Consider the following 26,576-nt stretch of genomic DNA (forward strand, 5'->3'; position numbering starts at 1 on the left):
CTGAAACAAATTTAGGAATGCCAGACAGAAGTCTGGCAGCAGCATTTTGAACTAACTGAAGCCTATTAAGAAGTTATATTTGGGCATTCAGATAGATCCCATTGCAATAATCCAGGCATGCCATTACAAGGACTGTGACTACCGTCCTAAAATGGCTGTCCGCTAGATAAGGTTTTATTTTTAAAACACGCAAAATCAGAAAACAAGAGGATACAACTGAAGCAATGTTGTCACAGAAGGTCAGTTTATGTCCACTATTACTCCTAAGTTTTTAACTTTAAGAGTTGGGGTAGGATGATTTCCCATGTCTATTGGCCACCAATCTGAGGTCCATACATGAGGGTTGTTTCCAAATACAATCACCTCTGTTTTGTTGGAGTTCAGTTTTAAACAATTTGCAAACTAATTGCCTGTGTTCTCATTTCAGGGCTCTGGAGGACAATTACTCCTGCACTGACATACACACAAAGTTTGGATCTGGATTCACAAGTGAAGAGCAAGACATCAGGTAGGAAGCCTGTGACCCAGCATTCAAAATGAGCAGCACAGTCCAATTTATTGATGTTAAGTGCACTACACTCTAGCAAAGCACTTGTGTAGTACTTAAACTCACTGAAAAAAAATCGGATTTCACAAGTACTCTTTGAAAGTTTATGGAGCTGATCATTGGAGGTCTTCTGCAGCATTATATTTTTTGTGGGATTCAAGTTGTTTCAAATTGTTTCAACATGCATGGTTGCCAAACTGCACATTTTGTTAGTAGAGGTGTGTAAAATTCACGTAATTTGCTATCACAAAATTATGCAAAAAGCCAATCCTGCGCGTTGCTCCTGTACTCCCACAGAATGATCTTACTGTTCAAAGATGGCCACCACATTCACAGTAAGTCGCCATGTTAGGCTTTGGCGGTTACTGTGGCAAGCAGCAAAGTATCAGTGAGATGTTACAGAGACTTCTGCTGTGCCTTCCATGAGCCAGCATCAGTGTAAAGGGATGCAGGGCTCCATTCTCTGAAGTGACTACAGTGCTACAGGCAGTGAGTGTGCACACTCCTCCCACACCAGAGACCTACCCAGGCACCCCCTATGATCCACTGCTTGTTCCATCATTCCACACATAGGTCAGAGGTGACAGATGCAGGGCTGTCCAGATTCCCTTGTCCATGACTGAGGTTCTCATCAAGTCAGGCTTTTCTTTGCACTGAAGCACTTGTAGTCCTGTTTATAGCATCATAAATGGAGGACTGCAAGAGAGCAAGGAACAGACCTGGACTGGGGAAGCTGCTCATGCATGGACCTTGGAAACAGCACAGCTCTGATGATGCAGGATTCACTGGGACATGTGGGGAAGATGCAATCAGCTGCTACTTCAGTTGAACCCCAGTTTGCATCCTTGATGATAAATGTGCCCTTCATCCATAACCAAGTGGCTTGAAGTAGTGTAAGAATCAGTTCACAGCCAGGCGGAGTCAATGTCTTGCAATTCTGAGAAGGTCATGGGATCTGAGGCGTGGAGGGTCTAACCAGGTGCTGGAACCTCAGGCAGGTATGATGTTTACATATTGTATGTTTTCATTGTCTATTACTAACCAAGGAATTGTTCTTTGTAGGAAACTGATATGTGGACCCAATGCCATTGAAGTTGAGGTAGTCCCAGTTTGGAAACTGCTCTTCAAAGAGGTAAGATGAGCTCCTGGACTCTTACTTTGTGCAGAAAACAACCAAATAGGCAGTTGATTGGCTGATACAATTTTTAATAGGTTAATCAGTTATTAATTGGCTGAGTACAATGGCAGCTCTTTCAGATGTGACACGCTAAATTAATATATAGAGATTCAAATTTTCTGTGTCATAGCTGTAGCCTGATTCCATTGCATAATAGCAAACATTTAGCTGCAGTTATGCATTTTTGCTGTCCTACTGGTGGTAATTGATCAAACATTTTGTGGGAAATAATTCACTATCCCTAAAAACTGTACTCCCCAATTTAAATTCATTATAATAATATCCAGAGATATTATGGGCCTGATTATGATGTCGATCGGACACGCGTCCGACCGACACCATAACGGAAATGAATCGCCCGACAATTAGTCGGCAGTTCCATCACAATATTGGGATTTGAACGCCCTATAGGTGGTTGGAAACATCCATTTTTCTATTACAGTTTGTGCGCACTACAAGCTGCAATAGAAAAATTGATGTTTTCAAACATCCCTGCACCATGTGGCTGGCACCATGGGGTGTTTAGAGGGCAAGGGGGAAGGGGCTTTGCTAGGGCCCCCCAAATTCAATTTCTGTCTACCTTTTCATGGCAGGCGGACCGCCATGAAAAGGCAGGCAAAAGCGACATTGTAATCCCTGCAGGATAGCCAAGGCTGGCTTTGCGGCCATTTTGGGATTAGTATGCCGCACGCCACCTTGACGGACTCAGTGAGCCCTATGGAAGCAGACGCGGGTTTCCCGCTGACTGCCAGTATCATAATTCAGCGGTCAAACGGAAACCTAGAATGTCGCGCGGAAAGCCTCCAAGGAGCAGGCGGATGGCTCTCAGACCCAGTACTCTCTTGCACCTTGCAGTAGTTCTTTCAGAACATACTGACCTTGAAAATAATTGGTTTATTGATTAATGTCAATAATCTAAATAATCTGTGAAAGCTACTTTTATCTCTTTTCTCTTTGTTCTACACAGGTTCTAAATCCCTTTTACTTATTCCAAGCTCTTGCTGTGAGTGTTTGGCTGTTCCATGAGAGCTATGAACTTGCCATTATCATCATCGTTATGACTCTAGTTTCCGTGGTAGTCACGACCTATGACCTCTGGAGGGTGAGTGCCCTGACAGGCTCAGAAAAGTAATCTCTTTAGTAGGGACTTTGTGAGTGTGAAATGATGAGATTGCACATGGACTGCAAGATGGAAATGGAGCATCCTGCTAAAGGCAAACAGTGTGGCATGGAATGAAGGCTGTGCGGCTGCAGCTGGGGTGCAATAGTTATACATCAAGCGGACCTAAATATACTGTTAAGGCTAAACTTTGCATTCAGTGCTGCTCCTCTCAGTGGGTGAGGGAAAATGAACAAGGGAAGCAGGGAATATGGTGTGGGTCATTTCATCTATAAGAGAAGTGCCATACCATGCCATGCCATACCAAACCATACTATACCATACCATACCATACCATAAACCATATCATAAAGCACGCCTCTCCATACCATTGCTTTTGTATGTCACTATAATCTCAAAGTGTCCGAATGTTTGTGAAATATAAGTTAATCAGATGGATACAGACTTTACATGGGGTTAGTATGTTGGTCAGTCTGAGGTCATGTGGCATTTAGTTCCAAAGTTTTAAACTTAAGGCCACAACAGTTGTATTGCTCCACTGCTGTTGCACTAATCCTGGAGTCGGGTACACACCTGATAACTGTTAGCCCTCTCAGTCTCAGGGTGGTCTTCCTGTAAATGTTTTGCCTTTACCCTCCAATTCTTGCTTAAATTAATCTTTGTTCGCTCTAGGACTCAGTGCACTTGACCACCTCAAATGACGTCTATGCAATGATGCATAGACGTCATTTAGAAGTCACCAGGGGTTTCAAGTGAGGCACCTGGCACTGCCAATGTGACCCCTGACTTGCCCTTGGGACCCCTAGCCTCAGAGGGGGAGAAGGTAGCACCAGAAACTGAGCAACAAGAACAGTTTGCTGGGGAAAATGCTCCAGGGTTGCAGAAAACAGCTGCTGTTCGTGGCAGCACCATTTGAGATTGTAACAGTTACAGCACTAAGAAATGGCCCATACACTGGCCCTTTAAGCTGTCCCTTATGACAGTGCCAGACTGCCTGAAAGGCCTTTCCAACACTGGGAGTGGGGTGTATTGCAAGAGCATTAGGCAGTTGCTACAGATTGTGGGTCCAACAAGTACTGGCATAGGTTTGAGTGCTGCGGGCCAGTATTGAGGTGCACTATACCCCTGCCGGTGCCCCCAAGTACTGAGGGAACAGTGAGGGGTGCTGCATGTCAATAATAAGGAGTATGGTTAAGCTGTGTTTGTGGTCTATTACTGGAACACCAGAGGGCAGATGCTGCCATAGACATTAACTGGGTGTCACCCCTGGATTTCCCTTTGTGGCACGCACCACTTTACTTGTTACCCCTGACCTCAAAAGTAGCAGGAGGAAGACAGGAGGAAGACCAGAACACAAACACTGCTTAAGAATTCTATTTATCTTATTTTAAATTGTCCCTGCCTGCATCTCAAAAACCTCATGTCCTTGCATACTGCATGGTCGTGAGTCAGAGGACATGTATTCCCTCTGAAAATGACTAAGAGCATGCTTTACTTCAGTGTCTGTATGTGCACACACTCTCCAGCTGGGGAGAAAATGCTTAGGGGCCCATTAGGATGACGGGCGGACTTTGTCCGCCGGCCATCCCATCATAGAAAGGGACTGCCCGCCATAAGGGCGGGGGTCCCGTGGTGGAAATTAGGATGCGCCCGCCACCGTGGCGGGCGCATCCTGTATTTTTAACATTGTGGCGGGCGGTGCTGAAAGCACCGCCCGCAGCAATGGTAAAATGGTAAAAATACATGTTGTGCATTTCAAAGCACAACGTGAGTTACCGCATGGTGCCTGCCACATTGTTCTTTAAATGCTGGGGGGTACCATAGGTACCCCACATGTTCACCAACCACAACCTCCAGAGTACTTGGGGGCCCACAATGGGCCCCCAAAGCAGACTCCGCATGCCTTTCCACGACCGGGACAGAAAAGCAGCGGACGGTCTTTCCGTCCGCCGCGGACCCCCCAGCCATAATAATATGGCGGGGGTCATTCCGGCACGGTTGGCAGGTGGATCGCCCCCACCGGCCTGGTGGGGGCGATCCGCCCGCCATCCTAATGGGGGCCTTAGTGTCCTAATTGTTATTGGCAAAGTATTCTTATAAAGTTCCATTGTAATAATCTACTTAACTATGACTGAAAAGCAACAGGAAATGGTCAGTGGGTAAAGGCAGGCACACAATAACTGGGATCTAATTTAAAAATGAAAACAATCTCACAGTCTCAATTCAGAATAGATAATTGTTTTCAAAATTGCAGAATTACGAATACTTGGCTACTGTACATAACAATTTAACGATTCATTAAAATAGTGCTTAACAAGCACTATTTATTGAAAAAGAAATAACAGTATTTGTCTACTCCTGAAGTGAATAATCAATACATATTTCTTTAGTTATTTAAGCCAATTAGATATAGGGGACCCTAGATAAAATCACAAATGTATTGTAAGAAACAAATATGTTAAAGGTTAAAGATTAAAATACGAGGCACATGAGCATACATTAATGGATTCTACTTGGTTACTATGAGGACATTCATCCTTTGCAGTCTGGTCAATAACCTCTGCATTAGGAAAGGTTGAATATGAAGGAAGAGGAACTGATGCTGTTTGAAGTGTTGCCCCAACCTTCCTACCGTTGACAGCATTTAAAATCTCTGCTACCTGGTGGAAACCACTGCAATCCGAGACCTGAGAGTCTAAGATCTGTTTTATCTTGGGGTTATATCAATCTTCTTAACCCCTACGATAGTACAATTTGGTAACCTGAGGACCAAGTCTGCTCCGCAAAGCTCAGCCGGCAATATATATTTAACCTAAGGAATAATGTTGTCTTAAGCCTCCAAAATCTGCTTAACATTGTGGATACATTTACTGTTCAAAGTCTGTGAGATCTGGGTACCATAAGCGATAACTTACTGGAACACTCTGGGCCTGAGCATTTAAAACTGTAGTCCTCATTACGAAGGTGGTTGGATCGACCATCCAGCTGCTGTCCTTGTGAGACCTTTCTGACCGCCAAAGCCGGGAAGGTTACCCTGCCGTATTACAATGTAGAGGGTAGATGCGGTTGCATCTAAGGCAGAGCACATACCCCCAAATATGTCACTGCTAATGCATACAAAACTCACAGACAACATGTGTATTGTACACATAGGCATGACATATGTTGGGATATGTCTTGTGCACCATGTACCCCATTGCTTGGTTGTGGTGGATTGTGCACAGTCCAGTCGATGGGGATACATACCAATTGGGACTTACATGGATTCCGGCTCCCAAAGGATCGTAGTCTTCAGGGTACAGCTGCCCAGGTGTAGGGGGGACCTGGAGGAAGGGATCCATGGCAGAGGCTGCTGGAGAGAAGCAGATTTGGGTGAGTATGCACCCCAATCCTTCTTTTCCAAAGACTCTAGGCAGGCGGTCGAACCGCTATGGTCGGGTTGCTGGAAACCCACCTCATAATCCGGACAATGGTATGAAATCCCTGTACTGTTCTATGGCTGCTGTTTTTCTCTGACTGCCACTTCGAGGGTCACAGAAAAGCTGTTAGCGGTCTTTCAGCTGTCGGTCGGAGTACACGATGCATGCTTCCTAATTCAAAGGTCGGTCTGACTGCTTCCGCTGAGAGTGTGGCAGTCCAACCGCTTCTGACAGAACCGCAGAAGCCAGTCCGACCGCCATTGTAATGAGGCCCCATGTTTGGATAATTGAACCAATGCATGACTATATGATGATAGTGCCTTGGTATTGCAGGCTACAACTGGTTATGCGTAGTTGTGCTTATGTGTGCAATTGCTGTACTGGTATAAATAATGACTGACCCGGCGTAGAGTCTGACATTCAATTAATTGACATGTGGTTGCAAACTAAAATAAATTTTTATGAACTTTCATAACTCTAATGATTTTATTGATCTTGTACTTGTAATGTACTTTAGTTGAGTGTCCGCAAATGTATGGTCATTGACATTATTTCCTTCCTGTGATGTCATCAGCATTGAAAGGGCATGCAATGTTATTTCTCCTACCCCTCGCATTTTGGTCAGTCGACACTTATGGGTAGATGTACACAGGGCAAGATCCAATTCACTAATTGCCCCTTTTAGCCAAATCAGCTGCCAATCTTTGCTAAAAACTGGGGGTCCTTCTTCCATTGTATCCAACCTGAGAAGTTATTTCAAAATGGCATGAGTGCTGTGAGGTCTTCTTGTGATATGCTGACATTACTGGATACTCTTAAGTGACAGACCCAACCTCTCAGTCAGTATGGCCAACGAAGCAGGAGATATTAAGCATCATTGAGTGGCCTCAACCCAAAACATTTGGAAAACTAATTAAGGTTTAACCATTTCACTTGTATTATTTAGCAAGATCCTTCACTCCTAGTAAAGTGATGCACATGATGAACCAATGAACTTCTGAGAACTACAAGGATTCTTATGGGTGTTAGAGGAACGTTGATGTCCCACCTCAGAATGCAACTCTAAGCCCATTGTTAGAAAGGAATTAATAAATCTGTCTAGGAGGTAAAAAAAGTGTGAAATATTTCTGCTCATAGTAACATCTGCTTCTTTTTGCTCCTCCATAACAGCAATCAGTTAAGCTGCATAACTTGGTTGCGGCGAACAATAGCGTCATCGTCACTGTGAGTCTAAAAACTGGAGGTGAGTTCTTTCTAATTGTGAGAGGTTGTTCTTTAATATTGGAAGGTTCAGAATCAGAAGCTCTTTGAGGGCTAAAGGTTGTATTTGGCATGAGCCATCAGTTGTCAAAAACAAATAGCATGAAGTGGATAAACACATATATTTAAAAAACATTTGTAAAGTTTTTGCATCTGTTTAAGGATTTACGTGTCATTGGTCCGATTTACGTTAAACCGTTCTTCTCCTAATAAATTCCAGCTAGATCCTGGCTCATCCTCAGTCCACCTTCTCAATGTTCCTAAGATTAAGAAAGTGCATCAAGGCAGGAGATCATTTGCTTGTCATATGGGATTAAATGGAATCTTTGTGACTCTACATTAGATGTCAATCTAATTTGGTCACCTTCTAGAACCAGTTAAAACCTGACTATTCTCTTACAAAACATCTTTGTATCACCTTAGTTTGGTTTGGCGTTCTTCTTTAGCACTAATAGGCTACCTTGGGTCATTGTGTGCTAAACAATACAAATAACACGTAAAACAAAAATAATAACATCAGATGTCAACGACAGCCCAAAATTCAACTGATCCCAACCTTATCCCTAAACAGAGGTTCGCTTTTTTGCCTTCATTTTTGCCTTCATTCATTTTTGCCATCATTTTTTAGTTCATTGAAGAAACCAATTCCATTCAACATATATTTGACTGCTATGACTGAGTCTGTAAAAAGTGTGTCCCACAGCACAAAGTGCAATTCCAAGTCTAGGGCAAGAGGTGCCGAGATAGGTGTGATACTACCCTCTCCTCACTCTTCACTGTGGAGAGCGGTCCCTTCCACAGACACTTTCATGCTAGTGTTCGCCGTCTAAAAGTGATTGTGGTTCACTCTTGGTGCACAATATGACATATTAAATCAGTCTTTGAAATGTGGTTCATTGATCTAGTTTATCTCAAGGGGTGCTGTCCATAGCTGGATTATTGCAAGTTATTCAGAGGTTCTTAAGCTGAGATATGTGACCTCATGATGAGTACCGCACTCCTCTCCATCCGCAAAAAGGTTTTAAAGTATGGCCAAAGTGGACTCTGGTCCAGGGCCCAGCTATTCAGATGGCATGCACTAATTGACCAGGATAGTCACACTGTAATTATTGTTTTTAAAAACAGTAACTCAAATACTGTGATGGTGATCATAGTTCTAATTTCATGAAATGGAGATTACAACTCCTGTAAAGCCATAATCTTCTGGTGAAGATAGTTATGTCACACACAAAGAATAAATGGAATGCATTTATGTTGCGGTAAGTGCTTGACATTGTTCTATATCAATGATTTAATTCATCATAGACAGATTGGCGATTCTTTCAAACCAGCTCTCAGATTGGGGTTGTCTCTTCCGATAAGGCATTCAACAAAAGTGTTTATTTGCTTAGACACAATGTGGACTTCTAAACAGACATTATCATCACTCAGGTCACAATAAGTGACTGCCTGCTATTGTTAATAAGTTATTGTACATGCCAGTGTTTGGTTTTAGGCAGTACTGTTGTCTCATCCATTTAGAGAGTTCCTATCTTTTTCCCTATATTTGATGTCTCCTTTTGGAACACAAAACTGACAAGAATGAAGAGAAAACAGACTCTTTGTTTCAAAAGATATAGCACAATATAAGGCACTGCAGTAGTGCACTGGCCAACTCATACTTTGAGTGAATACATGCAAGGGCACAAAATGACATCCATTTTCTTCCTCCTCAAATTCCTTTTCCTTATTTTTGCCACATGACCGGATCCCTGACAATTTGTCTCTTCAGAGACCCTTGCAAATTTCTGAAGCATGAGTCAGGCCAGTTGTGCAGGAGGCATATACAAACTATGAACATAAAAGAAATACACATTTACATAACAATAAACCTCCTCTTTCCCATGCCAGGGGAAGATGAGATTAAATACTAGATGGAAGCGGAGTCATCACATTGATTAGAAAGACCATATTTATCTTCTTCATATTTGAAATATACTTAGCTCCATGTTCCAATATATACCCTCAAAATCCCACAGGTGTGTGGTTAGGGACAAGCATTACCAACTCTCTCTAGTCTAGAGATCGGCCATGAAACAACTTCCAGAGTTTTTACAAAAGTAGTGCATTGACTAGTTACCTTTTGTATTGGGAGGGAACATCTACATTTCCCAATTTAAGGATTGTCTGATCCAGACACGATCCATTTATCAGCTCCAGCAAGTTGACCATGTAGTACACCAAAATGGTTGCTTCTTCTTTACTTTGACAAAATAGGTATGTCCATGCTATCTTTCCAGTGATGGGGCTTTGACAGGAGTAAATATTTGTCCTCTCCAAGAATATGGATTCTGCGGAAAGACAGGTCACACCTCCAGCTTTGGCTAAATCATAAAGGTAGACCTGGATAGGATATAGCTCATGGGTTTATCAGTAGGCCCAGGGAAAAGAAAACAACAATGTCTCCAATAGAAAGTAATTTGCAAGGATATTCCACAGCCTTCAGGCTTTTGCTTTGAAGGTACAATAGAAAGTGGTAATGGGAGGTCTAACATAAAGATGAAACAGGTGTTTGTGTATGTAAATTGGCAGAGATTAAGCATATCCTGGTTATTAGCACCACTAGCACAAAGTATTTGCTGTTGGGTGAATTTGCACTTTCTCCACAGAAGCGGCTAGTTAAGTCAAGTTTGTCCTTTACTACAATATCCAGTCTTGAACTGAGAGATTTTCAGAATGATTCATGTCTTTCAACATATCAGTTGCTGATTTGTTTGCCTTTACACTCAATGCCCATGTTCTGGCCTTTAGCACCAGATTTCCAGACCATGCGGTTTTTGAGGGCAAAAAAGATGGGCTGTCTTGGCAGGTGTCTCCTCTATGCTTTCACTCCCTGTCCACAGATACTGAGTTCTGGTCAGGCTGATGGACAATGTGTCAGCATAGATTGTCTTGATGGTTCCATGCGGGCTAAGACGTTGGTAATTTCCATCACTGGTTCAGCTGGCAGTCATGCCAGCATAGAGACACCCACAAAATGTGATCCCCCTATGTCAATGGCCTGATCAATATTGAGGTTGAGCTGGAAGTTCTTCGAAACTCAGGCTTTCAAGGGAGGTAGGGAAGGCTATTTAAAGGCAGAGGAGTCCAGTTATTCTGAGTACCTATAGGAGTCACGAGATGGGGATCTGAAAGAGGAAACATTTGTGGCCAGGCTACTTTGAGAAAGCATTTGGAAGATGTAAGCTTCATGTAACATAGGGAGTCAGTCCTTGGTAGACAACATGCAGTGATATTGGGGATTGATGCAACATTTAGTCCTAAGACCCTCTTGATACGCCACTGGGCTGGAGCATTTGTTCTGCAGCACTGTCCATAGACGAAGATATGTGGCACTTTTAGATTTACCTCGGGGGTAACTTGCATCTCTAGAGAGCAGAGGTTTACTACAAGCCAGATCATATCTCAGAACATTGGACATGTCCAGGAAGAAAATCTTCAGCTGAGACTTTGTCTAGAGAGATTAAATCCACCGTTTTCTTGGCTTATTTCATTGCTGGCTCAGTCTTCATGAGGGGATTCAAGAAAGATCATCATAGTGCCAGCTTGGGGGCTCATTAGGATGACGGGCGGACTTTGTCTGCCAGCCATCCTTTCGGAATTCGGACCACCCGCCATAAGGGCGGGGGTCCCGTGGGGGGTATTAGGATGTGCCCGCCACAGTTGCGGGCACATCCTGCATTTTTAGCATTGTGGTGGGCGGTGCTCTCTGCACCGCCCGCCACAATGCTAAAAATGCATTGATGCATTTGCATAAACAAAGCGGCAGGCACCGCGTGGTGCCTGCAGCTTTGTTAATGCAAATGAATGGGGGTACCACAGGTACCCCCTCTGTGTGCACCCCCACCTCTCCTGAGTTAAGACCGCATGCCTTTCCGTGGCGGCATCGCCGCCGCTGAAAGGCACCTAAAGACGCCCATCATAAAATTGCTGGCGGTGTCTGATAGACACTGCCACCCTATTAATCCTTTTTCGCCCCGGCCACAAGCCGACCGGGGCGTTAAAGCGGCGGACGGTCTTTCCGTCCGCCGAGGTCCCCCGCCATACTAATATGGTGGGGGGAAACGAGTGTGGATGTCGGGCGGATTGCCACCGCCAGCCTGGCGGGGGCAATCCGCCCGATATCATAATGGGCCCCTTTGGCGGAATCCCTGTAATTGACAATTTTTAGACAGCTCACCGAAAATTTGGATGACATCACTCATTAATGGTGGACTCTAGTGCTGTCTACATTTAAGGTTAGAGTACTTTTGACAGTTTCAAAATTATTTTCCATTTTGCAACAGTTCTTTATGTTGGTTATATTTCTTTGCGGCTCAGTCCAAAGCAAAGAATTTAGAAGATCTCAGGTTAGTAATGTATACATGAGGACGATGCCTTGATTAATCACAGCTAATCTTCGCTACTCATAGTCTCACTCTTCCTTCTCACAGTCTTTTAGACCTGTAAACCTTAGTATGGATTACCCACAAACATTCTGCCTTCCTCCTACACTTTGCTAACCTCAATTGTGCTGGTATTGGGACTCTGCACACTTTACCACTGCTAACCTGTGAAAAGGATCTTGTGCTCTCTCCACTATACATGGTAATATTGATTCATCCCCAAATGACATATGTAGTGTGCCTATAAGTTCCTAGTAAAGTGATAATACATGTAGCCTGGGCCTATAAATTAAATGCTACTAGTGAGCCTGCAGTACTGATTGGGACACCCACTTAAGTAGCCCTTTAACCGTGTCTCAGGACGGCCATTTCAGAGCCTGTGTGTGCAGTTTGATCTGCCTTTTCAACCCGGCAAAATAAACTTTTTGCCAGGCCCTAAATTCCCTTTTTATACATATAAGTCACCTCTAAGGTAGGCTCTGGACAACTCAAAGGGCATGATGCAGTGTATTTAAAAGTCAGGACATTTACTTTTAAGATTTATATGTTCTGGTAGTGAAATACTCTCAAATTCGTTTTTTACTGATGCAAGAACTCTCTCTCTCCCATAGGGTAACATTGGGATTATTTTATTATAGTTAGAAGTGTAATTTCCAAATGGGAGGCTATAACTGAGTCTAGTTTTGTGTCTCTGTAATCCTACATTAAAATCCTAATGTATGGCTTAAAGTAAAATTCTGAATATGCCACGCTTAGAAAGTTGCAAAAACAACAGTTAATGGACACAATGCAGAACAATGTCAGACACTCACCCCAATACAGAGATGTGGCCCTAAATCCATTGTTTTCTTGCTCACCATGCCTTTGCAGTTTGTCCCAGCCATATGCAAATCAGTCTTGACCCTGTGCCCCATGGAAACAATCCAGCCCAAACTGCCCATCCAGGTCCTCCCTGGACTGGAAACAAGCATCCTAGGATTGGTTTTGGGCTTTCAGCCCTCATCAGCCAAGATAGCTTGATTCCAGTGGCATAGAGAGCACAGGACTTACGTCTGAGCATACCCGTCCCACTCGGGGTGACAAATGCAAAAACAACAGTTGATGGACAGAATGCAGAAAAATGTCATACATTGATCTGGGCCTAAATCCATCGTTTTTTTGCTCACCATGCCTTTCCAGTTTGAACCCAGCCATATGCAAATCAGTCTTGACCCTGTGCCCCATGGGAACAGTCCAGCCCGAACTGCCAAGCAGAAACGTTCAGAAAGTTGGCATTTTCTTGCTTTAGCTATTTGGTGCCTTCTAGGCTGTCTCTGATCACATGACTGGATGTAGTTGGCAGTTGGGCTTTGTAAATCCGTCATAAACAGATGCATTGTGTGTCTGTCTATGACGGATTTACAAAGTAATGGACCTCAGGCTCCTCTGTATTAATACACTTCTGGACCTGTAGATACTCTGCCAGGAAGAAGGACTGCTGAGCTGCTGAAAGGACAGCCACTCTTCTGTTTTTGCTTTATTGATATGCTGCCTGCTGTCCTCTTGCCTGGGTGAGATTGGCTGGGTCTGCATCTCTTGAGCCCAGAACCCAGAGTGACTTCAAGGGATAGTTATCTGAATCCTCAAGGACGGAACAGGCTTCCAACCCCTGCACCTGTACTCTTTTATCTGTGAGTCCACCTTGCCAAGTGGTACCAACCTAGTTCAGAACCCTTGGAAGTGGGCCTAAGGTCCTTGCCAGTGGAACCAACACATCTTCACTGCTAAGCAATGCATCTCTGAGCAGAACTGACACCTCTCATTTGCTGAGCAGTGCATCCTTGAGCGGAACCACAGCATCAGTGCTGATTGAACCCATCATATAAAGACTCACATAACCACCACCTCCGGCATCTTGGGACTAACACATCCCCTTCAGAACCAGCACTGTGCAACGCTTCCCCCTGCACAGCTCCTAGCATTTCCAGTTGACGGCAGTGTCGATAAGGATGCCCAAACTCCAAACGCAGCTACACCACTCATCAGAGCTGATGCATTGCCTCAGCTGCGCATCGCATACTGAACACCGGATTTTGCATCTTAAGCCCCGTCGATGGGATTCTTGATACCAACACAACAGGATCTAGCATTGCAGCCTCGCTGCTTCTCGAAACTGATGCATCGCCTCGGCTGTGCAACGCTTCTTCGACGTGGATCCACGCAATGCTCCACAGCCTGGAGTTAAGGTACTTTGCACAGTGGGCCTAACTGGGTCCCCGTGGCTGGCCCTGCTCCATTGTGTTTGGCCTAAACTTGTGACTTTGTCCTGGTCCAGTGCAACTAGATATTCCAAATAGCTCATTTGCTTCTTGACCCTATTTGTCACTATAAACTTTAAACATTTCTATCTAATTACACTTTGTTTTGTTCTGGATTTATTTGAATTCATTTAAATCACAGCTATTTTTCTAACCTCGTGTGGAATCATTTTGTGTGGTGTTTTCACATTTTACTTTTTGAGGTGATGCACAAATTCTATTCACACTTCCTCTAAGTTAAGCCTGACCGCTCTGTGCCAAGCTACCAGAAGTGAGCACAGGTTAATTTAGGGGTGTTCCTGCCCCTGCCCTGACTAGGATTATGGTTTCTGCTTGACCAGGACTCACAGACAAGTGCTAAAATATACAACGGCCACATTCCTGAGATGACCACAAGAGCATACAAGCTTAGAGCCATGCTTACAACCCCACTTTAAGTTCCATTCATCATGTCTTCATTAATGTCATTAAACATATCATTAGTGATGTAATGTGTGAGGTCAAAAACATTGCATGAGGGGGTGAACATTGTAATTAATTCACTAAACTATAACTGGTGAATTTCAGTGTTTTAATTGTTTTTAAAAATTAGCTCTTGTCTCATTTCAACACCTAACTATTATGTTACCTTAACCTTTGTTTTTTGTCAGTGAATGTCTGGGTTTTTATTCACATAAGCTATGATCTTATTAGCATACCTAACTATAGCGTCACTTTATCCTTTGCTTAGTTTCAGTGAATGTGTGATTTTAAGTGGTCATATTCAACGTTAAGTGTCCAAACTCTAAATTGGGCTCTGTTTCCAACTGATCATTACAAAGTCTACAGATCCTCACTCAAGACTTCCAAACTTCATCTTTTGGTATGAAAAGTAAAAAAATTCATACATTTTGCAAAACCTTTATTGTGTAACGTTGGGCCTTAATGTACTGTCTAAGTAAGCTTGTCTTAGAAAAATCGTTAACCACTGTAGAGCAATACAGATTTTCTTTAAACACGTTTTACAAATTGGAACAATCTGTATTGTACTTTAATAAGTTAAAAAATTCTTACAATACTATTTGCTACAAAAGAAATAAATTTTCAGGAAAGAAATTATTTGTCAATCACTTTTTCAGCTTTCAGGCATCCTTACTCCATTAAATTACCTCTTCTTGGATCTGTTATAATTTAGAAACATTGAATTATAATGAAGGAGGAGCTAGAACAAGAATTCTAACAGAGTGATTATAGAAATGTTTTGCTTTTCACATTTTAAGATAACAAATTGTTTGTCTCAGTTATCCACATTTAAAAAAAGCTGCAAAAGCACAGCACCATGTTAGGAACTATCCATCATAGCAGGAATGTGTAAACAAATATGTTTTCTTATTTTGCAGAGCACAAAGAGGTGGAATCACATAATTTAGTCCCTGGAGATGTGATTATATTGACTGGAAACAAGCTTTATTTGCCGTGTGATGCTGTACTTCTTAATGGGAGTTGCATTGTAGATGAAGGCATGCTTACAGGTATGAACTCTATTTATATCTTCTTCTGTGGTACAGTTAGTTTTCTTTATGTTTCTGATCACTAGTTATTGCTCTCACATTTTCACATCTTTCCTGTGCCAATAAAAGGGATTACAGTGTGAGATTCAGCCTCTTCCCCAGCCAGTACACCTGGTTGTGCATAGTGTGTCCTTGCCTTGTCTGATGGGGCTTCCTGTAGTCTTTCCAATGAGTTAGTCAAGTCAAAATACACTTTATGTTGCCAAAGGCCTTAAAAGCACACAAGAATAATGAAACATGAATAAAATGTTGTGCGGAGATCCTGTGCAATGACAATTTTTGTAACAATTATATGATAAAATTCCATTTAAGAAAATTGCAACAAGTGTGGACACTCAGTCTAAAACTTCAATATTGTAAAACAGGCATTGCAATTGATATCACCTCCTAATAAGGAATGTCTATTTTTCTCAAATTAAGGACTGGCCAGGACATTTCAAGTGACCCTTAGGACCGCAAGAACATTCATCCATCCTTATGCTGTAACACATTTTTCTTACGCAATGGCACCAAAAAGTTACATCTTGTCCCTTGGTACTAATAACAGGACAGCAAGAAATGGCTAGCACTTTGAATCGAAGTATTGTCACGGACACAAAAAGAGAAATCCTGATTCCAGGCACCCCGTGAGACAAAGGCAAATTTTAAGTGCATAGTCTAAAAAGAATAACCAGTGGCAATGTGTAGGAGATAAAATTCAGCTAAAATATGGTTCAATGCCAAGAGTTGTTGAAAGCTGTGCAAAGTTAGCAATAGATGGGCCAGCTCCAGACATGCATTCACATAATCAGTCATTTAAAATAGCTTTATTTTGACAATATATGTCATAAAAGCAATATAAATAATAAAACCCACAAAATATCATACAAAGATTATACTTAAAATAGCCGAAGCACAACATGCATACAAAATGGGTCCACATCATAACCCTATAGGCTAATGTAAATCTTTCTAGTTTATAACACAGTATTTTGACATTAAAACAGATTAGATTACATTTTATATCTTTTGTCCCACATCCATCCCAAAAACTTAGCAATAGACATTACATATTGCAATGAAGAGCAATATTCCCAGTGCAGTACTGCAACTTCTGGTGCCCAGATTCTTAAAGATCTGCTTGAGACATTTTTTTTTCAGTGGGCTCCCATAAGCAGGCAAACAAATAGAACTTGAGATTATGTTTTAATCTGGTCGGCACATATTGGAAATTTGTCGTTCGCATTGGAGGACCACTTGCAAGTGAAGGATTTTAGTGGAGAGAGTACCTGCCCGGAATTGGTAGTATAATCTCATAGCGATGGGCTTCGCTAATATATCCACATTTTTGCTCATACCAAGGGTGGACACAAATTCTAAGAACCTCCCTGTCAATGAGGTACTATTGGGTGCTTTAAGATTGTTTGTCGTAAGCTTTAGCGCCAGGACGCCCCTTTGCTGGGGCAGCTGTTGCTCTATACAAATTGCAGTAACATAACATAACATGCCAATACTGTTATTTCATTTTTCCTTTCAAGGGGAACTGTGCACCCGTTGGATTCTCCCATAAGTGCCTCATCCCCATTTCGGTCAACGTACTCTTGATGTTATAGAGCCTGCGAATCTCATGTGAGTGGTCCGCCTCCATGACACCTAAGTGCATCAGTATAATTTGCCGACTCAGGAGTGGACCAAAATCTACGCCAGTATGCAATAGGGCAAAATCTTGCAACATCCACCAAGTTTTGTGAATGCTAGGCAAGCCACCACCTTTTGGATAAAGCCTATTAGGCTTATTGGTCTGCAATTGCTCGGCGAGGATCTATCGCCTTTTTTAAAGATGGGTATTATCTCAGCACCCCACCAGGAATCAGGTATAGGTTCACCACGAGCGATTGCATTGGCTAGTAATAGTCTATATCTTGACTAGGTGTCCTTATCATACAAGAATAAGTCAGCCGGGATGCTATCAGGGCCAGGGCACCTTCCCCCGTACTGTGCCAAGGGTGACTTTTACTAGAACAAGAACTAACCTCTCTACGGTATAAACTTAGTATTTAGGTAATATTATCCATTATACAGTTTTTAAATCAACATTGTCCCAACAACAAGCATTATTTAGAAAAGCATATTCCTATTTATTAATTATCAAATCACAAAAAATTGAAAACAAGAAAACATCATCAACTTATTCAGAACAATTAATTCTGTACAACACTATCTACAAAATCCCCACAAGAACAACCAACAATATTAATTCATTCCCAAAAATTCGTACCAAAAATCAAATACACCCATTCAAAAAGACAACTCAACTACCATACCATGAAAAGAGACAATAAACAAAAACATACATAAAATCATAAACATATCAAGACAGCAAGGGAAAGGATCGCCGACGCGCGTTTCGGTAAAAACCATGTGTCTACAGTTCCTTCGTCAGGGCACAATTAGTACCATTGTTGGAAGGCTTGAGTTGTTCTTTTTTCTTTCATAAGATCAAGTTCATCGATAATCAAGAGTATTCTTATATATATATATATATATATATATATATATATATATATATATATATATATATATATATATATATATATATATTTACACGCAGGGGCTCATTTTCGAAGGAACATCCAGAATCAAAATTTTCATCATGGAGTTCAGAGATTCCCAGATATACTCATGTTAGGTGATCTTCCATCTCGGGGTGTATTTCTTAGGGGATAATCCTGCTTTCAGAGAAAGCACGCCAGCCAACCTCACAGGGATCTTGATACAGCGTACGGTGCCAGTCAACAGATGTCCAAATGAGGGCGCACGTTTAAGGTATCATAAGTACGGCTATTCAGAAAGTAAACTGGTCGCCCAGACTGACGTATTAAGGAATTTATGGGCAAAACTGGGCTCCACAGGAGTCTATCCAGCACTCGAACCAGAGAAAAGGAGGGGCGGGCCAATGCCTTCGTATACGAGAACCACTCGTCGCAAGTTTAAGCAGTTCTGCAAATGATACAACGTCCATGGGATTGCAAAGGTCAGCGTATCCTTATCATACAAGAATAAGTCAGCCGGGATGCTATCAGGGCCAGGGCACCTTCCCCCGTACTGTGCCAAGGGTGAATTTTACATTTGAATGGGCAAAGATCACTTCTACCAAGTGCTAAGGGATTACAAATAGCTCATCATGTTGGTCTTCTTCCTCTGCATATTGTTTTGCAAAATGTTCAATCACATTTTACTATGACCACCTCGTAAAATCGCCCTAGTACATTGCAATTACAGGTAAAACCCCGAGGAATGAACAGTTTTTTCCTAGTTGTAAAACCACACAGAATTCACCATTCATTGGGGTTTTACTGCATGCATTTACTATGTGGCAAATTTATGCTGTTGCCTGCTTTAGATCACCCTGCCCCATACTTTGTTCCTCCACTGCCTCCTAACCCTAGTGCCCTGACGCCAGTAAGGCTCCGCAGCTTTGGGTCCTGTCAATTTCATAATGAAACCATATTTACAAACCTAGGAAATACTTCACATTCTTGTGAAAAATAGCTTTTGCACATCACTGCATTCTGTGTAATAAAAGCACACCAATATGTAATACTTCTCTGTCGCGTGCAGTCTCTCTCATTCACATTCTATTCTCTTCTTCCTTCCTTACTTTCTCCTCAACGCTTTGTCTCATGTCGCTACCTTGCCCTTTCTACCATCTACCGTTACTCTTTTTTCTCTCCATTTCTCCTAATGCTTACTGTTTTTCAATTTTTTTACTTTCTCTAAATGTCTGTCTCTAGCTCTCTTTCCCTATTTCTTTATCTGTGTCCCTCTCTCTTTAGCTCTTATCTCAACAATTCCACTCTCTTTCCTTTCACTCCTCTTAATCATTGGATAGCTGGGAATATTAATTGTGATTTCTTAAGCAAGTGAAGGGGAGACACCTTTGTGGCAGAGTGAACTCAACACAATTACACACTCCTTTTAGAATACTGAGGAAATCAGTTGTGTTTAAAATGTCACTTCATTGACTCACTCTTGAGAATGTGTTTATTCTGCCAGAGGTATGTAAACAGAGTGTAATGCAGAAGCATACTTTTTCCTCAAAGGGGAGAGTGTTCCAGTCACAAAGATGCCATTACCTGAAGCAGACAGCTCCATGCCCTGGAAGGAGTACAGCGGAGAAGATTATAAGAGGTACATCCTGTTCTGTGGCACCAACCTCATCCAGAGCAAGGCATCTGCTTCCGGCCCCGCGAGAGCTGTGGTTCTGCAAACTGGTAAGTTTCCTAACTCAGCATTGCCTTTGTCTGTGATTTTAGTTTCATTAAGTCTTTTCAGAAAAGGGAAAATTGTGCAATAAGGTCCAGTGGCCAAGAATGCCCAAATGTCTATGTTATGGTAGGTATATATGTGTGTGTATATATATATATACTTCATCGCTATTGAACTCAGAGCTGACCTGTGATTATTTATGGGTGGGGTACTTTATTCCTTATAATGCACAATTAATCTCTTCCTGAGCCTACAGTAGAGATCAATATTATGTCTGTCCCATGAAAACAAAACTAAATACCATCCACTTTAGAAAATTTGGCAAGTGGAAGTTTAAAGCTATTTACAGCAGGGCACTTTCCAATGTTCTTTTATCATGTACAAGCATGCTGGTATATTGCTTTGGCAAAAACACAAAAACATTATAGTGGTGCGTAAAATGCAAGGTGACTTTACCTGCATATTGTTCCGTGCTTGCATGGAGAGAGAATGGCACAAGCAAGACAAACATCAAATACACTATTTCTGTTCTATGAAGTGTAAAATTAACTTACAGAAAGGTAACATTCTGTTTGAATTTCTCTTACAAAAGTAGCACAAATATAGTAAAATCACTAGATATTAGAAACAGTTTAATATGTGCCCATGTTTTATTTTAAAAAAAGTGCAGTAGCTTTGAATGTTTAGAAAGATACAGAAAGATTCTAGTTTGAAGGAGTACAAAAAATACATATATTCTATCTGCTTTGCATTGTACGCTTTCAAAATAGAACAGAAGAAAGAAAAACAACTGTACGTTTTTCATTGCTTTCAACAGCTGCTCCGTTTATACTCCCTGGTCTGAGTGACCGGACCTGCCTTTCCCCTGGCTCTGTCGGCAGGCATTGTGACATCAGTACTCGACTGACTCTCAGTGGCTCTGTGAGTCAGTCATGATTGTCAGACTGGATAGGAGACTGGGTCAATCAATGTCTCAGTGGGTGTGTGAATGGAATTATAAGTTTCTCAGTGGGTCTGTGAGTCGATGCATGAATGTCTGAGTAAGACTCTGACTGGGTATATGAGTGTATCAGTGGGTCTCTAAGTGGGTGCAGGATTGTCTGAATAGATCTCTGAGTGGTTTTATCAATCTCTGACTGCGTCTGACTGCGTATGTGAATGGGTACATGAGCCTGTGACTGGATCTATGAGTTTGTGCACAAGTTTCTGAGTGGGTCTCACTATCAGTGGGTGTGTCAGTGGAATTAAACATTCCATACTGGGTCTGTAAGTGGGTGTATGAGTGTCTGAGTGGGTCTGTACATGAGATTTTCTCTCGAAAGTAAGCCGTAAGTGCATGCATAAGCACCTGAATGGGTATGACAGTGGGTACATCAATAACTGAGTGGGTATGTGACTGGACATGAAAGTGTGTGAGTAGGTATGTGAATGGGTATATAAGTATCTGAGTGAAAATGTGAGTAGGTATATAAGTGTGTGACAGTCACCGGTTAGTCTACAAATATATATATATATTTTTTATATTTCCTCCAATATTCGTGACAATGTCCATAGTCACTTTGACCCCATGGTACATGGGGGAGCCACGTTGGCGGTGCAGTCATCAATATCACCTGCAATGAAAAAATCTATTTCGGACAAATAACCTGTGTCACTAACACCCCCATTCCTCAAACATGGGGTCAGAGTACTTCCACTCTGACCCCTTAAGTTAGGCTTTCCAGAAATTTTCAGCCCCAGGAACCGTTTCCAATCAATAAAATGGCAACTTTCTCCGGTTCCTTCTAGCCAATCAAGAGCATTTCCGTTTGCACGCGCATTCACGAGTAATCACGGAATCGTCACAAAATATTCTCGACCAGAGATATCACTATACATTTTGGCTTAAATTTCTGAAAAACTACTGAACAGATGTAAACCAATAGGCAAAAGGAACTTCCTTGAACACATATCTACTTCCCTGCCAAATTTGGTGTAAGTCCGGTTACTCACTTCGGGCTGTAGGTGTGGCTAAACATTCCTAAGGGAATTAACATTACAAATGCACCCTTATTTATCAGCCCAAATTCTCAGTCCCCACTGCACGGACCACCCCCAAACTTTCAATTACAACCAGAAGCTACCGTGACACATTTTTGGGAAAATCTCATGAAGATTGGTCAAATTATCCCAAAATTAAGTCAAAAAATGCTTTTCCATGGAAACTAGGTCCTAAGGTGACAGCCAGTAGGTAATATGTGCTGGAGATGTAAGCTGTAACACATTGGCGTCCTGTGTGGGGTCTTGGTGTACTTTACAAGTAAATATAAATGTATTGAAGCAATCGGACAGCGTTGTACCATCTTCATGAGCTGCATTGTGGGAGTGCGGCTGATCTGTCTGGAAACGGAGGAGTTGAGCTGTAATTATACATATATATATATATATATATATATATATATATATATATATTACCTACTGGCGGTCGCCAGTAGGTATATATAGTTAGGATTTTTTCTCTATGGGATTTTTGAAAATTCTATGTCTAATAACTTTGGCGTTTGTGGACGGAATTGGCTGAAATTTTCAGGAAAATGGCACATTTTGTTTCTGAGCAGCTCTTAAAAATTTGGGGGGGGTTCGTCAAGGGGGGGCCGAGAAAAAAGGGGGGTCCCAAAACGTGTTTTTAACATTGAGTTTTCCATAGGGCGGTTGGCCTCACTTTTAGCCCGAACGGCTGAATGGATTTGCACGAAACTTGGCAAAATTGTAGGGACTGGTAGCCCGATGTGCCTTTGCTAGGTCTCAATATATGTGCTTCAGTGGATTTTGAGAAATTAACGTTCAAAAAAAGATATATATCTGTAACAGCGGACCGGGCAGCGCTCCGGTTCGCGGACTTTTCGTGGTACGGAGCTTTGTGAAGCGAAGCTGATTGGTTCTCCGGCGTCTGTGAACATTCCAAACAGTCCGTAGCGGCCGCCATCTTGTCTCTCGGTAGGATCGAGAGACAAGAGGAGGCCAAAGCTAAGGGGCAAATGACCATAAGGGGGCATAGTAGATCGTCGCTGACCCCCTAGGTTTGATGTGGAGGTTTTAAAAGGGCCCCGCGGGGCAAAAAAAAAAAAATATAATAATAATCGAACGGCTGAATGGATTTGCACGAAACTTGGTAAAATATTAGGGACTGGTAGCCCGATGTGCCTTTGCTAGGTCTCAATATATGTGCTCCAGTGGATTTTGAGAAATTAACGTTCAAAAAAAGATATATATCTGTAACAGCGCTCCGCTTCGCGTAACGGAGGTTTGCGAAGCTGATTGGTTCTCCGGCGTCTGTAAACATTGCAAACAGTCCGTAGCGGCCGCCATCTTGTCTCTCGGTAGGATCGAGAGACAAGAGGAGGCCAAAGCGAAGGGGCAAATGACCATAAGGGGGCATAGTAGATCCTCCTTGACCTCTTAGGTTTGATGTGGAGGTTTTAAAAGGGCCCCGTGGGGCAAAAAAAAAAATAATAATAATAATCGAACGGCTGAATGGATTTGCACGAAACTTGGCAAAATTGTAGGGACTGGTAGCTCGATGTGCCTTTGCTAGGTCTCAATATATGTGCTTCAGTGGATTTTGAGAAATTAACGTTCAAAAACAAGATATATATCTGTAACAGCGCTCCGCTTCGCGGAGATAAAATTATCTCTGTATTACCTAGCTGTTGCTAACACCAGTTAGCGACGGCTAGTAGGAGCTAGCGACCATCTTGGGCCCCACTTTGCATGTGAGTGATATTTATCACTAATGACATGCAAAGTGGGCATGCCAAGATGTTAGCGACTGGAAACAGTCGCTAACATCGCTATCTCCTATTACCAACTTTTGGAAATATTCGCGATAAGCGCGAATATCTCCAAAAGCTACCACCTGCCCTGAGCAGTTCTTAGCCATGTTATCCAATGGGAGGTGGATAACATGGCTAAGAGCATTAGCTCGGTAATGCATGAATATCGCTGAGTTTTCAGCGATATTAATGCATTGCGGTCGTTTTTTATCGTATTTGCGATAAACCTTGATAATAGCAAGGTTTATCTGCGATAATTTCTGAAGATGCTTAGCGGTAAAAAATTCGTTGCCAAGCATCGTTAGGGATAAATATCGCTTAACTTTGGTAATATGCCCCAACGTCTGTTAACGTTCGATTCGAAGGAAATCAGGAAGTGTTGAAAAACATTGTCTGCGCCATCTTGCCTTTTTTCAAATGCCACACTTTTGTCGTGCACGGCAGTCATTTTAGATGCCTTGACCAGACCCACTCTCTGCACGCTGTCGATCCTTAGCATGGCTCCCCACCCTCGCAAGCATCTCCCCCAGGCAGTGGTCACCCCCGCTCTCTGTCTTATGCATGGGTAATAAACCACCCCCCATCTGCGCTGCTCTTCCCTGAGAATCACACCCTGTGCCCGCCCGACACCTCCCTTTCGCCCTATTCACTACCGCACCCTCTGACACTCCTTTTCCTCTGTGTCCGATTGTCCAGGCCGGTCCTAGGGTATCAGCTAGCCCTGCAGATGTAGTTTATGGCCCCAGCTGTAAAGAATCACCCCTCTTCAAAGGAATTATAGTAGATCAAGGCCCACACTCGATGAGATCCGTCACAGCAGACGCGTTCCTATTATCTGAAAACCATCCTGTATTGTGATTGGGGAGGGGACCGAGCCTGAAGCGGAAGATTCCAGGGATGACTCTTTGTACATCAAAGTTTTTACAATTATGTGTCACATTAAAAATATATAGCACTCCAACAAAGTAGTAAGATTATAAAACTTTAATAACTTATAAATATATACAAGAAAACAGTAATAACATATAAACATTTTTAGGGAAAAACAACGAAGTAGCGGTCGGCTGTGCGAATAGTCCCAACGCAGCACAACGTCCAGATTTCACTGATTTCGGAATCCGGCGTGGGGCGTCGCGGGGGGTGGGTCATCAGTAGCAAACTGTTGTGCGAATAGTTCCAAGGCAGCAGAACGATGGCACCAAGGTGATGTCCAGTAAGTTGCCGCACTGGTTTTGGTATCCTACAATGCTGCTACGAATAACGGCGTGGGGCGCCCCGGGGGAGGCGGCGTGAACGGGCCTCTCCAGGTGGAGTCTCGTCTGTTGTAGTGGGGCGCCCCTTTACCGTTTCAGTTGCCATTCCGTCCGCTTTTGGTCCACTGTGTCAAAAGCCGCAATTCAGCTGAGTTGCACCCACTCTTGCGGTGCAGCGATAGGCGGCTGTCACAGGATTCTCAAAATGGCGGCAGGCTGTTTCCTTTTTGGGCCTGGTCCACTGAAATGGCCCTGGGACACCTTGGAAATCGGACGCTTGTCTGCTAGGTCTTGGACCCCATTCTCGAAAGCGTCCCCTCCGCCTTGAGGATTCATCAAAAGTTTTGGGGGCCCCCGACTCCTGCAGGCTTCTGGTGGGGAGCGGCTGCCATGATTGCTCGCGGAATGACTACGACGGAGCCACGAGATGGTGGTGCTTTCATGGTGACGCCAGCTTCAGTCTGAAACATCCAGAAACAAGGTGGGGCTTTCATCGTTTGGGGAAAAAAAAAAGTTTTCATCCAATGAAAAGTGTTGTTTTTAGGTCATATGATCAAGCCTTCCATCATTAGGAAACCAAAAGTAAAATGAACCTATGAAAAGTTTTATAAACAAGTCACATGACCTGTTATGCGGCATTGGGTATAAAATACGGAGAAAATACGTTGGCACGTGAGGCGGCGTCAGTAGCGGACCGATGTGCGAATAGGCCGAAGGCAACACAACGCGCCAAGATCCGGATGGCACCGAGGTGGTGTCCAGCAAGTTGCAGCACTGGTGTGGCCATCCTACAATGCTGAAAGTCGGCGTGGGGCGCCCTGTTGGCCTGTGAGTTCGCGTCAGTAGCGGACCGATGTGCGAATAGGCCGAAGGCAGCACAACGCGCCAAGATCCGGATGGCACCGAGGTGGTGTCTAGTAAGGTGCACTGGTGTGGCCATCCTACAATGTTGAAAGTCGGCGTGGGGCGCCCCGTTGGCCTGTGAGATGGCGTCAGTAGCGGACCGATGTGCGAATGGGGCCAAAGGCAGCGCAACAATGTTTTCTGAATAGAAGACACCACAAGGCGCTGAGATGCCAAGATCCGGATGGCACCGAGGTGGTGTCTAGCAAGTTGTGGCACTGGTGTGGCCATCCTACAATGGTAAAAGTCGGCGTGGGGCGCCCTGTTGGCCTGTGAGATGGCGTCAGTAGCGGACCGATGTGCGAATGGGGCCAAAGGCAGCGCAACAATATTTTCTGACTAGAAGACACCACAAGGCGCTGAGATGCCAAGATCCGGATGGCACCGAGGTGGTGTCTAGCAAGTTGCCGCACTGGTGTGGCCATCCTACAATGTTGAAAGTCGGCGTGGGGCGCCCCGTTGGCCTGTGAGATGGCGTCAGTAGCGGACCGATGTGGGAATGGGGCCAAAGGCAGCGCAACAATATTTTCTGAATAGAAGACACCACAAGGCGCTGAGATGCCAAG

General features: G+C 43.1%; 1 protein-coding gene across 3 annotated transcripts in view; it reads left to right on the top strand.

Annotated features, from left to right (window-relative positions):
• Positions 1 to 26,576, top strand: part of LOC144791850 (putative cation-transporting ATPase 13A4) — a 395,602-nt gene that overhangs the window by 132,948 nt on the left and 236,078 nt on the right. For all 3 annotated transcript variants that reach the window (XR_013602482.1, XM_078666633.1, XM_078666634.1), the window contains 6 exons: positions 428 to 508; positions 1,610 to 1,679; positions 2,692 to 2,826; positions 7,434 to 7,506; positions 15,624 to 15,755; positions 19,877 to 20,047. Coding sequence is in view for 2 of the 3 variants with exons in the window: in XM_078666633.1 (XP_078522759.1) it covers positions 428 to 508; positions 1,610 to 1,679; positions 2,692 to 2,826; positions 7,434 to 7,506; positions 15,624 to 15,755; positions 19,877 to 20,047 (662 nt within the window). In the remaining variant the exon portion in view is untranslated. The remainder of the gene's footprint in view (positions 1 to 427; positions 509 to 1,609; positions 1,680 to 2,691; positions 2,827 to 7,433; positions 7,507 to 15,623; positions 15,756 to 19,876; positions 20,048 to 26,576) is intronic.

This window comes from Lissotriton helveticus, chromosome 11 (genome assembly GCF_964261635.1).
Source record: "Lissotriton helveticus chromosome 11, aLisHel1.1, whole genome shotgun sequence".
NCBI lineage: Eukaryota > Metazoa > Chordata > Amphibia > Caudata > Salamandridae > Lissotriton > Lissotriton helveticus.